Consider the following 14,928-nt stretch of genomic DNA (forward strand, 5'->3'; position numbering starts at 1 on the left):
AACAACATATATATCCATTTTTCTTAAACTTACAACATTTTTAAAACTAATGGGTTTTTTCACACTTCACCGTTTGACAGAGGCAACTCACCCGTAGCTCATCGCTGGCCATCATTTTGGTCCATTTATCTGGTTTCAGACGCATTGTGGTCGTTGTGTAGGAGGCCACCCGTTCCAGCCTGGAATCACTGAAGTCCCGCTGGACTCGCTGGCGACCGCTGCTACCGCCGGTGGGCAGACCGTCCTCATCGCTACTGGCCATTCCCGCCGCATCGGACATTGGTCAGGGCTCAGGATTGGATTCGGCCTCGTGTTCCAGCGGCTGTGATGCGGCAAATCAAACAACTCGGCGCGGCAACTGGCGTTAAAATGATGAAGGGCCCGCTTCGTGTGACCTCTAATGCCGGGGCGGCCAGTGGGCGGCGGTCGCAGCGCCAGCCACGCCCCACATATCGATCAAACTTCAAATTCGCATTAACAGAGGAACACTTTAAAGTGTGTGCCCTGCGCGCAGTTATTTCAAATGCAAAATGCAAAATGCAAATAGGGGAAAGTCTAGCCCCTTTCCCTTGCCACCTGGCCAACTTTAATTGCACACGAAGTGAGCGAAATGTAATTTCCGTTTTTCTGAAAGTTCTTAGCGCCAAAACTCAGGGCACATAAGTCAACATCAGATGGTTTTTCGGCCACGAGGCATTCAAATGCGATGTGCTGATGATTTTCAGTGTCCAACACGGCGTATGCTTAATGGGGGCGCAGCTGATCGAATGTCCTGCCACTTGGCCCCTTGGCAGTTTAAGTGCCAAGTCATCATCAACAGAAGTCAGAAGTGTATCAGTGTGGATCAGAAGCAGTGAAATTTATGGTAGCACATCCTGGTTATCCCTTCCGCTCAAGTGCTGTGAGTGAGTGACTGACATGTGTCAAGTAACAGCAAGTAGTTGCCATTGCAGTTGCAGTTGCAATTGCGCCCGCAGCAACAAAGGCCGTGGAGCATAGTTAAAACGCTCTGCAATTACCGCAAGTACACATGGTACTTTGCAGCCAGATAGTACTCGACCCGAATGCTACCCTACTCGCATTACAAAATATTTACTTTGCGACCAAGAGTTTACCATAAGTAACTTGTGAGTTCGCTGTCCTTTCCATTTTTTGTTGTGTCCATCCTAAGTAGCTTATGTTGCATTGGCAACTAAAGTAAAGTGGGTTCCTTGTCGGCAATCCCATCCTTTGTCCTGCTGCTAATGTACCATGGCATACCTACCCCAACGGAAACCTGCTGACTGCGTATCACGATGATGGGAATGATGATGATGACAGGGATGTCGGCCATTCTGGACCGCTGTGTAACTTTGATGTGAACTCCACTTTTAAATATCAGCGTCACATCAAAAACAAGTGCTTGGCAACCCGCAGCTCTGCTCCCATTTCTGGTCGGGATTGGTCTCTGCCATTCTGGCACTCTGGCACCCTCGGGACAAATGCATTGCCCTCATTTTCGGAGGCAACCGCAACTGAAGCTGTAGCGCTGAGCTGAGCTCCCTTCTCGGTGGGGCGGGGATTTCGGATTTTGGATTTGGATCGGGGGCGGCGGTTCTGTTGTTAATGAATTTGCTCAAGCTGTTTGCGCGCAGCTTAAAATTCACTCTTCCCTCAGGCTAGCAGCTAGGAAACGGAGCCACACGGAAAGAAAAAGAGTAAGTAATCTATATAAATTAAATACAAACTTTATGTGAGACTTGGAGTTCATGATCTAAAGACATTTATATTATATTTACATTATTCTATTTTAATAAACTGTTAAATTAAAATACTATTTCCAAAAGGCTTATACATTTTACTTTACCCTATTAATATTATCGTTACCATTATTTCTTATTGAATGTGATTTTCGAATATTATTAATATATGGATTTAACTTTTGAAGGTGTCTAAAAGAATGCTATAAAATATTTTGTATATTCAGAAATCCTATGCATTCCTTCACAAAAAGGAAGTGATTTTTCACTTACTTTTAGGCGCCTTTTTACAAAGCTGAGTTTTGAAAGTTAAGCTTAAATGGTATCTTAAGGGACATTTTTTTATCTGTGCACAAATCCCAGGCGCTCTCGTTTGATCCATAAACTTGTTAATATACAAATATATTTGAATAAACATTTCAGCAATAAAAGAGATTATTTTACATAGTTTGCATAGCAGTCAGTTGGGGACTCCAGGTCCTTCTTGTTTCTCCAGTCCAAAGCAGTTCCATTTGCCTGCCTTCTGCCTGGCTGGCTCATCGGCCATAATGTCCTGGCCAAAGTGGGTCCTTTCTGTCTGCGGAGCAAAGACGTGCATAAATAGTGCGACAGTCCAAGTCAAACATTGAAAGCAAACGAAGAAAATATGCGATGGTTGGGTTGGAGAAGAAGCCGCAAGAAAAATAAACTTCGAATTGATTTTAAAAGGAATGCCTCGATGGCCCCGGCACACTTCAAATTAAGTAAATCGCACAAAAGCCGAGCTGTGCGGATGGTCGACTGTTGGAAAAATGTACAGATGGACAGTGGTCGGCAGTGAGTCGTGGAAAATGAAACTGTGAAATGCTTTTACTACATTTTCCCGCCGAGTGGCCGTTGGCCGTACTCGTAGTCGTACTTTTTGAATTTATGCCAAGCCTCGATCCGAACAAGTTGGCTTGTACTTTATGACCGAACCCCTTTCGCCCCACCACTCCCGACTTTTCCCACTTTTTCCGGGGCTGCAGCTGCTGATGAGTTTCATTATGTGCGAACAAATCATCACATGCCACTGGGCGGTGGATGCTGGATGGAAAATCTGAGGATGGAAAGGGGCGAAGGAGCTCAGAGGCTGGGCGGCAGACTGCACGGCGTCGTCCTCGTTTAAAAGCAATTTCGTGCATTTGTTAAGGACACGCGATTCGATGTGTGTGCGAGGAGTGCCAGTGTGAGGAAAGTCAACACTATTTCATTACGGACAAAGACCATTTCCATTTGGGCGAATTTATGAGAGTGCGGGCATGCAGCGGTGGCTCTTAAAAAAAGAAATGCGTTTGGAAAATGGCCGAGGCACTCAATGAAAAGCCCAGGCCCAACAACAAATCGATCAGCGCACAAAAAGATAAATACAAAATGGAGCGTTTGACGGGGCAAACAATGTCAGTCCTAAGCCATCCGCCAATGTCCAAACTTGAAACAAACAAAATTGGGCGGAAAAAACTAGAAAGAAAACTATTATTAAAGGATCAGACTAAGGGATACCAACTAAAAAGTTATTGACTTTACTAGAGCTCTTTATCAGCCAGTTATCTCTTAAATATTAAAAGTATCTTTGATTTAGGTAATTAAAAAATATATATACTTTAACGATTTGTCCGATTTAAGGAATAACTTTTTCAAATCATTTATTAAGGTGTCGAAAAGTATCAGTCCGAATGACGACGTTGCTTTAGCACTCAATACTTTTGTGATTCTGGTCAAAATTATACCTCTTTCTGTCACACACATCTATGGAACCCCATATACCCTTAAAACCCATTACGAAAGCCCAAAAAATCGCCAGATAGCCAGAATGGATCGGCAAACGAAGCCAAACCGACAACTCCTGCCCGGCTGTTAGCGGCATTGTGTGCAGTCTAACGACAACATTCAATAAACAATTCACAATTGATTGACAAACGGACGGGCGGTCCAGTGTTATTCGGATTCACTGCTGACGACTGCCGATTGACGACTGACCAGAAGGACTAGCTGCTACTGTGCCTCTCTCCAGCGGGCCCTGCGAAAAACGGCCCATGAATGAGCAACCACGACAAGGCGGCGGAAGGATGTTAGTTCGAGTGGATGAGGAAATTGAAAGCGAATGCTGACGACAACAAAGTTGGCTCAAACAAAAAAAAAAAAAGAAAAAAAGCTAAAATAGAGCAGAATAGGCGACAGAATCCGAATCCTCCGTCCGAAAAACAGGCAAATATAACGAGAGTCCGGCTGCTGGAACAGAAAAACAATGAAAGCAAATTTCTGTGCGGACATCCGGCGGCGATTAGACGTGGACACTGAGCAGTGAACAGTGAAAAGTGAACAACGAACGATGAACATCGAAGTCTAAACACTGGCCAGTGGTAATCGATTGTGGTTGGGTGGGAATTCCAAGGGGGAGTTTTATTTGATAGCAAGTCCAAGTGGGATTCCCTGAAAAATCTGACTTTGATGTAGGTAGATCTACGACAAATTATACAGAGAGTTCTGGGAATTCTTCCACTTTAATTTTGGTCACGTCTCAGTTGGTCACTTCCTGATTTCCTTGAATTTAAATAAGTCCACAGGAGGTAAGTCTGCCGCTTGAGAGTTCATCGCAATCTATCTTAAAGTAAATCACTTCCTAACAGTTAATTAAGTCCCACGTTGGGCGCCAAATGTTTTTATAGTAACAAGCAATATAAGGTGGGATTTTTTTTCCATTGGGTCTACTATTCAATACACATTGTGCTCATCGAGGCATAATATACACTGTTCGATTGGCGGTAGAGGACGAGCAGAGCTATTTCCAATGCCCGCTTACTGCGCGTAATTAAATCTGATAAGAACACAGATTTGTGGAACTATAGATCTGCTTCTTTTAAATTCATTTCCTTTGAATATTTGACCCAGATATTCAGATGTTATGGCCTTGGGAATATTAATTAATCGATCTTCGGTCCGTCTTGGATCGTTAGGTGGGTCCTAATTAAAATCGCTGCCCGGCTAATTGTGCTCGTGACTCTTGCAGCTCATTAGCTCGACTCACGTAGTGCCGTGTTGGGCATAGTTTGGCAATTGCTGGCCAAAAGTTTGCAGCGCAACAGCAACAAACGGCCGGATAAAGATAAAGATAGCGATGGAGGTCAGCGCAACGTTATGTAAGGCTGAAGTTTTGCAAATCCTTTTGGCAATTAGATACTTGTTGGAAGGGGACAGGAAGGACGATGGACGAGGGACGGGGGACGCCCACAAATATTGCACAAGTATCAAGTATCGTCGCTGGCCGCCGTGGCATTTCGCAGTGCAAATATCCCATTACTCGGATGAAACTTTTAATTAAAAAGTTGCCAATGACAAACGGGACGAGGTTTGCGGGTCCTTCTCCTGCGACCCTGCTGAGAAATGCGCCGTAGTCTCAGCAGAAATATTCGGTTCAGTTTGGTTCGGCCAATGGGATATATGGTATATGGCTTGGGATTGGTATTGGGCTTGGGATCGGGATGAGCTGACTCAGTCTGGCACGCACGTAATTGAGACAAACTTTGAGACAGTAAAACATTCGAGTAGCTTCTCCTCGGGCACGAGGAGGTTGCCAATGAGAAAATTACGACATTTAAACCCGTAGGTTAAGTGCACGTGAAATATTAAGTTTAGCTGCTTGAGAGCACACTAAATCTTATTGTAGGTCATTTGTCGGCTGGCGCATTTTAGTGCCATCCAATGTGGTACCTAATTATCGCCGGTGGGGAATGGGTTCGGCTAAGGGTTTTTAACCTGAAGCGTTAGCTAGTGGAGGGTCATAAATTTCAGAAAAGACGTGTCCTCTGCCAAGACTGAGTTGACATCGTTATCGCGGCGATCAAAGCAGTAGGAGCTGCCATTATACAACGAAATCATGTTGATGATACTTATAAATGTTAAAACTCTGTATAAATAAAACGATCTGCTGTAAAAACCAATTTCCCTAAAAATCTAGAGTTTTGAAATAACTCTTAAATGTAATTGTAGGTGTCCAAAAGTATGGAACAGCATATAAAGAATTTTAAGAGCCTAGTGGCTTTGATTTGGCCTCAAACAAATCTATGAGGCAGGAAAATGTTGTTGAAAGGAGTGGTTAAAACAACATTTTCATGACATCAACAATAATTGCACATTGATCCATTGATGACAGTCCCCCTCAAAGCCTTTGTCTCCATTAAGGCCTTAAGAATACCTGAGCTCGGAATACGGAGAATTTCACTGCGCAGCATCTCAGCAGGAAGCCAATTATGAGGTTCTGAAGGACACTTCATACGAAAGGACACCAAATGCGAAGTGAATTCTCCTCGATGAGATTAAGCCCTTATTGGAATGGCTGGGGAAGAGGTCCTTACCGAAAAACTGAGGCAGGCCTTTGGTCGATGGTGAATATCGGCAAACCCCGGGAACTCCATTATCGGATCCTGTCCCGACCCATCCCTTTCCTGCAATTGCGTACGCATCGCTTGGAAGGCAGTCGAGTGTGCACCCTGTGGAAATTGAACATCGGAGGCCGGATTTTTGCAGTCGCAGCTTGACGGGTGTAAAAGTGTGCGGAAGGGGGTACGGTTATAACTGCGGCTAATTATACTGCCAACGGCCAGGGGAGCGGAGCTGTGTGGCAGCGGTAAATGTTGCGATTTTGCCAAATAATCAGAAAAGGCTCTCAACATTTTACGTAAAACGAAAATGCACGGGAAATGTGCAGGAGGGGCGTTTGAGCGGGAGGGGCGTGGCAAAAGTGCATTGCCAGGCGGGCCGTAAACGCCTGGGGGAGCGGAAGTGCAGTGGTCGCCGTGTTGTTGCTTTGTTACGTTATCTAATTACAAAGGAATTGTGCGGCAACGTCACACAGTTGCCGGTCCACCGATCCCGCCACTATCCCATGGAAACCCCCTGAAAACCCCCTGAAAAGCCCCTGAAAACCCCCCTGTAGCAAAACAGCAAAATATTATTTCTGTTCAAATGCACAACATGGCTGCATTGGGTGCCCGGGAAGGCTGGCTGCGGGCATCCTCCGATTGATATATGCAGATGCGTGGGTATCTGGGTATCTGGGTATCTTGGTCCGCCCATGGAACTCAACTGAACTGCCCGCAGTTAGTTACTCACGCACACACACAGACAAACAGCCGGGAGCCCACAGGGGAGCACCCACACACATGCGCTAAATACACTTGTGTCTAATAAGTTTTATCCGAACGGTCAACGAGGCGTGCACCCACACAAACACAGGACGGATGCCCAGTTGGGGTGCACTGGAAAAAGATATGTAGGATATAGCGCTGAGCTCAGATATATTCTTCTTAAAGTATATACATTTTGGTATTGGTTTACAATAAGTAAGTAAATTGTATATGATCGAAATTATAATATAATATATTTTTATAAAGGACGTGGTATTATATGTAAAACTAATTATTTAACATCCAATTTTCAGATTTCCGGAAAGAATGAAATGGAAAAGTGATCTCACATACAATTCGACCTTTTCCTATAGGAAATAAATATGCACTGAAGAGGGTTTCCAGAATTTATTTGAAACCATTCAATCTTTGTACAAGATCATGCATTTCGTCCAATTTTTTCTGTGCACCACAATGGGTGTTAAAGGGGGACAGGGGCCCATAAACAAATGAAGGGTCGTGCTTCGGGGGACCCAGCTGCGTATGCGGCATATTTGAGCGGGCATGGCGAAAAATTGTCAAACTGCCGGCCGCGGCCCCAAAGTCAGTTAGGTTGGCAATCTGCTTAGCCAATGCCCACCATCCTGAACCCCAAACAGCACCCACCTTCCCCTACATCCCCCTGTCCAGCCCATCCATCGCCGCAATCCACTTGCATTTAAATTGTGAAAATATTTGGACGCTGTCGCCCGGTCGTAAAATGAAAATTGAAGCTAGGTCGACCGTTTGACCGTTTTCCACCGACCCTGCACGCAGAAAATCTTTAAACAAACGAGGTCACCCAGTATTTTTTTTTGTTTGAGGGTCTGAGCAGTTTAGGGTCGCTAATTGCGTGCTTGTCAACACTCAAAATAAAAATAATATTTGCAACAATTAAAAGAGCGCCAGCGCCAACAAAGAGTCACCATTTTGAGCCAGACGACCGAAAAAAGGCACGCCAAACAAAGGGCTTCCTAGCGGTTGCGGCTCCACCACCTGGTGCATAATTTTAAATTATTCAAATTATAAATTATAAAAGGGACAACTCGCTTACCAATGGAAGCAGCGAACTGTAAATGCGTCCAAATCAAAAGTAAATGATGAAAGCAGTATGAAATTTTTGAACATGTATTTCATTCATGGGTTATACTCCACACATATAATATATATATATATATATATTTTATTTTTATATCAATATTTGGAATTTTATTGGTTTTTACTCGTAAAGTGAAGAGATAATTATTTTAATTACATTTTTTTAATGCAAAACTATTCATTTCTTAATTTGAAAATTTGATAAAAATGGTTACTAAATATTTTTTAAATTTGTCTTTTTTATACCGAAATCTCTTTTTGACAAATAAAAAATTACAATCCATGTCAAACATATGGCCGTTAAAAAGCGCTACGGACTTGTCACATCTGTAGCTGTCTTTATAATACCATTTTAAAATCTTAGCTGTCTCTCCACTAGCATAAGTCACAAACGTAGAGTCCTTGTTCAGAGAGTTAAATCCAAGCCAGTAGTGATTTCTGTCGACGACAGCAGCTTTAATGGCTTCAAACTCGGATTCGTCTTCGATGGATGCTAAGTAACCACCTATATGTCTACATATTTCTGCAGCACGGAACCAATTCTTCATAAGCTTCTTTTCAATATGGAAGTAATTCTTGCCGATACGCTGGAAATCATGTAAGATGTGTTTCTTGTGTTGTTGAGGATGAGGGTTCTTCAATGGATTTCAGTGGATCAGTTATTTCTCTCTGATTCGTGTTCAAACTCGAATCGAGGCCTTCCTTCGTGATCAGGAAAATGTTTTCTTCAGTTGTTGTGGATGGAGGTTCTTCAGTGGATGCCTTAATGATTTCGCTCTGAATCGTCTTTAAACTCGAATCGATATGGAAGATGTTTTCTTCTGTTGTTGTGGATGGGGGTTCTTCAGTGGATACGTGGTGCTTGATGTTGTTCTAAAGATCCTTAACATTGGATACAACCGTATAAATAATTTTGCTCCAGATCATCTTCAAATTCGATTCGAGGTCTTCCTTCGGTATGCTCTTTAACACCGCGTTTTCAAAATGTTTTTGCCTGATAATCTCATTTAAAGAGCTCTGGATGGATTTCTGCTGGTTTTCAAGCTGGCGTTGAACATATATATATATATTATACCAAAACCGAGACATCCCACTCTAATCTTTCAAATGACTCATCCGACTCTTGGAACCAACAGTAAAAAATTTATACTTCTGCTCAAGCAACTAAAATTTAAAGGAATAGCCAAAATATGTAATTTTTAACCAAGTTATTTAACTGAAACAATCTTAATGAATTACTTTATTTATTACATTTTTTTTATAGAACAACAGCAATGCAAAAAGTAAAGCACCCAGACCGTGAGTCAACCAAGCCAACTGTTTGATTATTTCAAAAAGGTCGCCGACAAACAACAACTAAACAATATATGTTTAAAAAAATTTACATTTTGTTTTTTATGCCCGTTACTCTCTGAATATTTTATTTTATTTCATTTGTCAACACCCACGACAGGCCAAAAAAATTTAAATCGGACTTCTTCGTTTTAGGGCTTTGGCTTTATATAACAAGAACATGGCCAGTGACGTCAAATAAAGTAGATAACTAAAACTGAACAAATTTGATAAAAATGAAACATATATGTTTTTTACCTCTTATCGAAGGTATATTTATTTTTAACTTGGTTAAGGAAGAAAAGTGCAAATATAAGGAGTTGATCCAAACACTTAGTTTTTTTGTGTACGTATGGAAGAACGAAAATTACAAAACACATTTTTAGGTCAATTATTTTATATTTTTATTTATACCTCATTGTCTAACTGACAAATAAACAATGAGAGCCATGAACAGTCACAGTTAGTCATAGCTCCGTTAAATAGACAAACGCAATAGAAATTGTTCCCTTTGTGTTCATAATTCCATTTTAAAAATCTAGCTTGCTTTTGAGAAGCTATAGACACATAAAGGCCTTGTTGGCTCTGATAGTATATTCCAAGCCAGTAGTGTATATTTGGTTTGACTTTTTTCGATATGGATCTTAGCTCATCTTCGTTTTCGATTGAGGCTAAATAGCCGCCTTTTCTGCGACATATTTGTACAGCATTATGCCAAGTTTTGGGATCCGTATTTTCGATATAGAAGTATCTCTTGCCGATCTGCTGGAAATTGGCTGGGATTTTTGGTACTGTGGCTGTGGGAAGAGTCTTGTGATTGGTTGCCTCAATGGACTGCCCTTTGATTTTGTCCAGAAGCTCCTTTGAACTGGCCAGAACCGAATTAAGTTGACCCTCAATTTTTTTCTGGAACGTTTTCAAACTCGCCTCGAGTTCTTCCTTCGTGATGCTTTTCATGGCCGCTATTTCTAAATTATTTTTCATGATAACATTTAAAGAGTTCTGGAGGGCCTTCTGCTGACCTATCAGTTGGGTTTGCGTCGCCAAAAGATTACTATTTAGCTCGTGTTGAATGCGTGTCTGTTCCTGGAGTCGGCTTTCTAATTTGTCCTGAAATGCCTGAAATCCCGCCCTGAAGTCGTCTTGAGGGATAGTCTTCTGGCAGGATTGGTTTTCCAGCTCAATCTGAACAGCCAAAAGTAGAGCGTCCATCATTGTTTGAACTTCGGTCATATGCGATTGCTGTCCGTCCTTTAGCGCCTGGAGATTGTCCTGCGTGACCTTCTGCTCACCTTCGATCCTGCTTAGCTGGAAGTTTGTTTCTTTAATATAAGTGTCCATCGGACGAAGTGCAGTATGGATGGATCGGCTACACTGATTTTCAGAGTTTAAATTATAGTGTTGAGAATCTGCCAATGATCCAAAAAAAGTAACGACGATAAAGGCGCACAAGCGATAGAAAGCCAGCTTAAACATTTTAAATTATTTTAAACCACTCCAAGCAAGTGCTTCTGGAATACTAAATCCGAGCTATTTTGTTAAAGAATCAAAGAACCCATAAACAATGCTGATAAGTGGACCTATATATATATTCTGTGTATGAGAAGCGTGTTATCAGTTGAAAAAAACGGAAAAGCCCATTCCGATTTATGCTCATGAGCCGAAAATATTTCTGCGAATTAAGCTACTATTTATTTGAATAAGGGGCTTTAGGGGGCACAACTGTTAAAAGCGATAATAAAACTCCGGATAAGTAGTTGGGGCCCAGTACGAAAGAAATTTGATCTTGCATATCCCATTTTATTAAGTAAAGAAATAAAAAGTTTTGGAATGTTAAATTAAAATGTCTATCTATACTATTTAGGATTTTGGGAATGTATGCATTTTTTTGTTGTTTATTTCTAGACCCGAGATTTCATACTTTTATATATTTCCGAGTTTATGAATTTTGTAGATAAGGTGAAATGAATGACTTAAGTGACTCATATTTACAAATATACGTACAACTGTGAAATATTCATAGAGGTCTGCTGAATTTATATGGCGAAAATCATAATAGCGACTAAACTTTGATAGTCTTGAAAAAAGCTATGGAAATGTAAAACCTAAATATGTAGAATTCTTCTAATAGAACCTTTTAAAAAAGCAACCATTTCCAATATCGATATAGATCCTATACAGTAAATAAATCAATTTAAACTTCATTTAGCTTGTAAAAACGTCTCAGTTTATGTATGCGAAAGATCACTTTTAGAATTTTGACAAACGAGATAATTTGGAGATGGGTGCAAAGGGTGCGGTCATCATGGCCTCTACTTCACCAGAGTGGGTCGTTTGGGAAGGTTCTTCTTGAGCAGTTGCCAGTTGATGCTGGTCGGCGGAGCGTTGGATCTTTGCTTGGTGAGCTTCTTGTGGCTCGATCCCTTCGAGAGCTTGGAGCGGTTGGAGGCCAAGCTGCGGTACTGACTGACACTGCGAATCACCTTATTGCCGGCCAACTTGCTGGCCACCTTGTTTCGGAACTTGCGCTTCAATATCATCTTGCCGTGGCTGATTTGGCTCTTGGGACTGGCGCTCTTCGGCTTGGCCAGACCCTTCTTGGCCAGCTTGAGGGTGGACTTGTGGGATTTCGACGATTTCGTGGACTTGGCGGACTTGAGTGACTTGCCGGACTTGTGCGACTTGAGAGACTTCGATGACTTCTGGCTCTTGATGCCCTTCTCCTTCGACTTAAGCTTTGAGGGAGAGGTCTTGGTCTTGAGGCTTTTGGCCGACCTCTGAAGCGAGACAATGGCACCACCCTTGGCGCGGGAATCCCCCTTTTCCGGAGGCGGAGCCACCGAGTATTTGGGCATCGTGGCCGGCTTGGCTGCCAAGGCGCGATCCGCCTGGACAATTGCATCGAAGTTTCCGAAAACCTGACGAATATTGCGATTTACATACTCCAAGTACTTGAGCGACGAGTTGCACAGGCTGCACTTGGCACCCTTGTCATTATCCTTGTTGTTCCGTATCAGACTCTCCAAGTACAGGAAGTTCTTGGCCATATTCTCGCAATAGCGACACTTGGTTGCCTTCTCCATGGCGTTTGGTGTGGGTTCGTAGAGACCGGGCTTGTGCTGCAGATTGAGAACCGAATTATTGGGCACTACGTAATCTCCGGCGGCTGGTCGCTTTTTTTGAAGGCCTATCATTTTACGTAATACCGAAATTTTGTTTACCTTGTCAGGCTGCGAATGTTTCTGTTGGGTAGACGAAAGTAAAATGGCTCTGATTGACTGTTTTGCTTACGAAAGGGAAATGATGGTAGATTCATAGCCTACCTGAGACATAGTTTTTGTGGGTTCTTAATGTAGGGACAAAGGAACTGTACGTTCCTTAACAGTCGACAGCCTGCTACTCCGAAAAATGCCGAATTCTAGAGGGTCTAACCAGTGACATTGAAAACAGCGTTAGCCTGATTTTTTGCCTCAATTAATCTCAATTTGTTTTCTGGGCAATTTGATGGCAAGTCGTCAACCTTGTCCTGCTCAGTTATCGATCAAATAAATTGCAGTGAATATTTAAAGACTCTACCAAATTAAATTAAACGCTGCCGGGCGAAATTCGCATGTACAGTACATACATACGCTGGTCAGGAAATAAAGGCCGTCCTCAATCCCGACTCGTTTAATTTCTATTTCCTTGGGCACAATTAGCGATAATCAGCTGGCAATGGCAGCCAGCATTTTGTCGTTGGTCCCTCTGCTTTTCCCTTGATTTTCCCCCGTTCCCATTTCGAACCCACCCCTCTTTTTCGCTTTGTGTATTTGGGTCAGCTCGTTGCGATGTGCACAATAATTTATTTCGTTTCAAGATTTAATCGCTACATTTTAGTTTGTCGTGTCGTTTGTTTTGCCCGGGCTAACACATTTTTAAATGCCCTCTGACCTTGGTCAGAGATTGCGGAAAATTATATAAGTTAATAAGGAATTGGGCAACACACAATTTTGTAAGCATTAAATCCATAAAGCCATGCTATTGTCTTCCAATTAAATGATTGATCCCTGCATTCTTCACCAGCGCATTTACAATTCAATACTCATGGCATGTCTCTTTTTTTTACCATTTTTATATCGTGGAGAAGAAGCGACAACATCCGTCAGTCGCCAGCCATCAAATTGTTGTATTGCACACATCCCATCAATAAGATACCACCCACTCGGGCAGACAATTCCCTGCGACACATAACTTTCAATTGAAAATATCTTGGAAAAGTCAGACACAAGTGCAAATGCCAATAAAACAGAGCACAGCTTGGGGGCCACGGGGAGGCTAAAACATATATAAACATATAAACTAGTGCATACACACACACAGACAGCCTTTCCTCTTTCTTGTGGGCCATAAAGTTGATTGTTCATAAATGTACGGGGCGTATACGTAATGTCAGCCAGTGCACTACAGTGAAGCATTGTGCATCGATTCTGGCTAGGATGGTTGGGTATTGGGAGGGTGTTGGGGGGTAGAACTGTAGCCATAAAGTGCCAGGGTAATGAATTTATTAAAAGTTCATTTTGTTTAGCTAGCAAATCGTTTGTCTTGGGCTCGACTTGGCATGTTGGCCAAGTTTGCATGCGACTTTTTCGAAAATGAGAGTGTTAATGTTAATGGATTTGTGCCAAGTTCTCGCCGTACATTGTTGGCTCACTGATTTATTCGTGGTCAAAAGCGGGACACTGCTTTTTGCTTTGCGTTTGACTTTGTGGTGGCACACTTCCTTCTAATTCTTTTTTCTATTTCTTGCTTTTGACCCACAAAGGTTGCCGCTTTGGTCTTTGGCATGTCCTTTCCCTCTCTAACGACTTCCTGAGACGTTGCACACACATACACACCTGTACTTAGTCCAATTTGCATGCCGCCTCTGCCGACATCGACGTCGCTGTTAACTTGGCTAAAAACGCCGACGTCTACGCGGCCACGCCTTGTTTATTTACCCTGCCTTACGTGTTTATCGCCTGAAAATGGCGATTCTGGCCAAAAAGTGAAAGCAGTCGCGCCTCTGGCTTTCCCAGGCTTTTCCTTTTACTAGGTGGGTGGGTGGTGTGGCTCAAAGTTCAACCTGCTCGGCATTTCAATATCAACAGAGGCATGCATAATTTCTTGGCCGAGCCTATGTAAATTTGCTCGGAAGTGGCGCTGCTGCCTTTGCCCCACATTTTCCACACTTTCCACGCCGCCCTGGAATCGGAAAAGCGGGTCAACTTCATTTTTCGTGCTGACCCACAACCACAACAACTGGATTGTTGCTGTTTGATGTGCGAAAGCCGCAAACACAAATTAGCACAACGGCAGCAACAACGCGTCCATAATTTCTTTTGCAACACTGCGATTTTTACTGGGATTTCGATTTGGAGTTTCCCTTTTCCCCCACTTGCATTCGTTTTTGGCTTTTACTGCCTTTGGTTGGGTTTTTATTGTTATTATTTAACGTCGCTGCCGACGACTTGGACTCTGCTTTTAGCCGCCCTCTTGGCATAAAGTCCAAAGTGCAAATGTTTTGCGGTCAGTTTGGATTTGAAGTTGGCCAGCAACGC

The 14,928-nt window shown here is 42.6% G+C and overlaps 3 protein-coding genes across 3 annotated transcripts in view; all 3 read right to left on the reverse strand.

Annotated features, from left to right (window-relative positions):
- LOC119557242 (dynein beta chain, ciliary) overlaps window positions 1–331 on the reverse strand; it is a 33,092-nt gene extending 32,761 nt beyond the window's left edge. The window contains exon 1 of the mRNA XM_037869930.1: window positions 92–331. Coding sequence (XP_037725858.1) covers window positions 92–280 — 189 coding nt within the window. The 5' untranslated portion in view covers window positions 281–331. The remainder of the gene's footprint in view (window positions 1–91) is intronic.
- Window positions 332–9,657: 9,326 nt separating this feature from the next.
- LOC119560150 (accessory gland protein Acp29AB-like) lies at window positions 9,658–10,848 on the reverse strand. The gene has a single exon (XM_037873508.1). The coding sequence runs from the start codon at window positions 10,826–10,828 to the stop codon at window positions 9,761–9,763; it is 1,068 nt and encodes a 355-aa protein (XP_037729436.1). The 5' UTR covers window positions 10,829–10,848; the 3' UTR covers window positions 9,658–9,760.
- Window positions 10,849–11,556: 708 nt separating this feature from the next.
- On the reverse strand, window positions 11,557–12,817 carry LOC119558300. The gene is made up of 2 exons (XM_037871701.1): window positions 12,676–12,817; window positions 11,557–12,594 (listed from the first exon to the last, which is right to left on the reverse strand). The coding sequence occupies exons 1-2, from the start codon at window positions 12,682–12,684 to the stop codon at window positions 11,665–11,667; spliced, it is 939 nt and encodes a 312-aa protein (XP_037727629.1). The 5' UTR covers window positions 12,685–12,817; the 3' UTR covers window positions 11,557–11,664.
- Between the last annotated feature and the right edge of the window lie 2,111 nt (window positions 12,818–14,928).

The sequence above is a fragment of the Drosophila subpulchrella genome, chromosome 3R (assembly GCF_014743375.2).
Source record: "Drosophila subpulchrella strain 33 F10 #4 breed RU33 chromosome 3R, RU_Dsub_v1.1 Primary Assembly, whole genome shotgun sequence".
Lineage (NCBI taxonomy): Eukaryota > Metazoa > Arthropoda > Insecta > Diptera > Drosophilidae > Drosophila > Drosophila subpulchrella.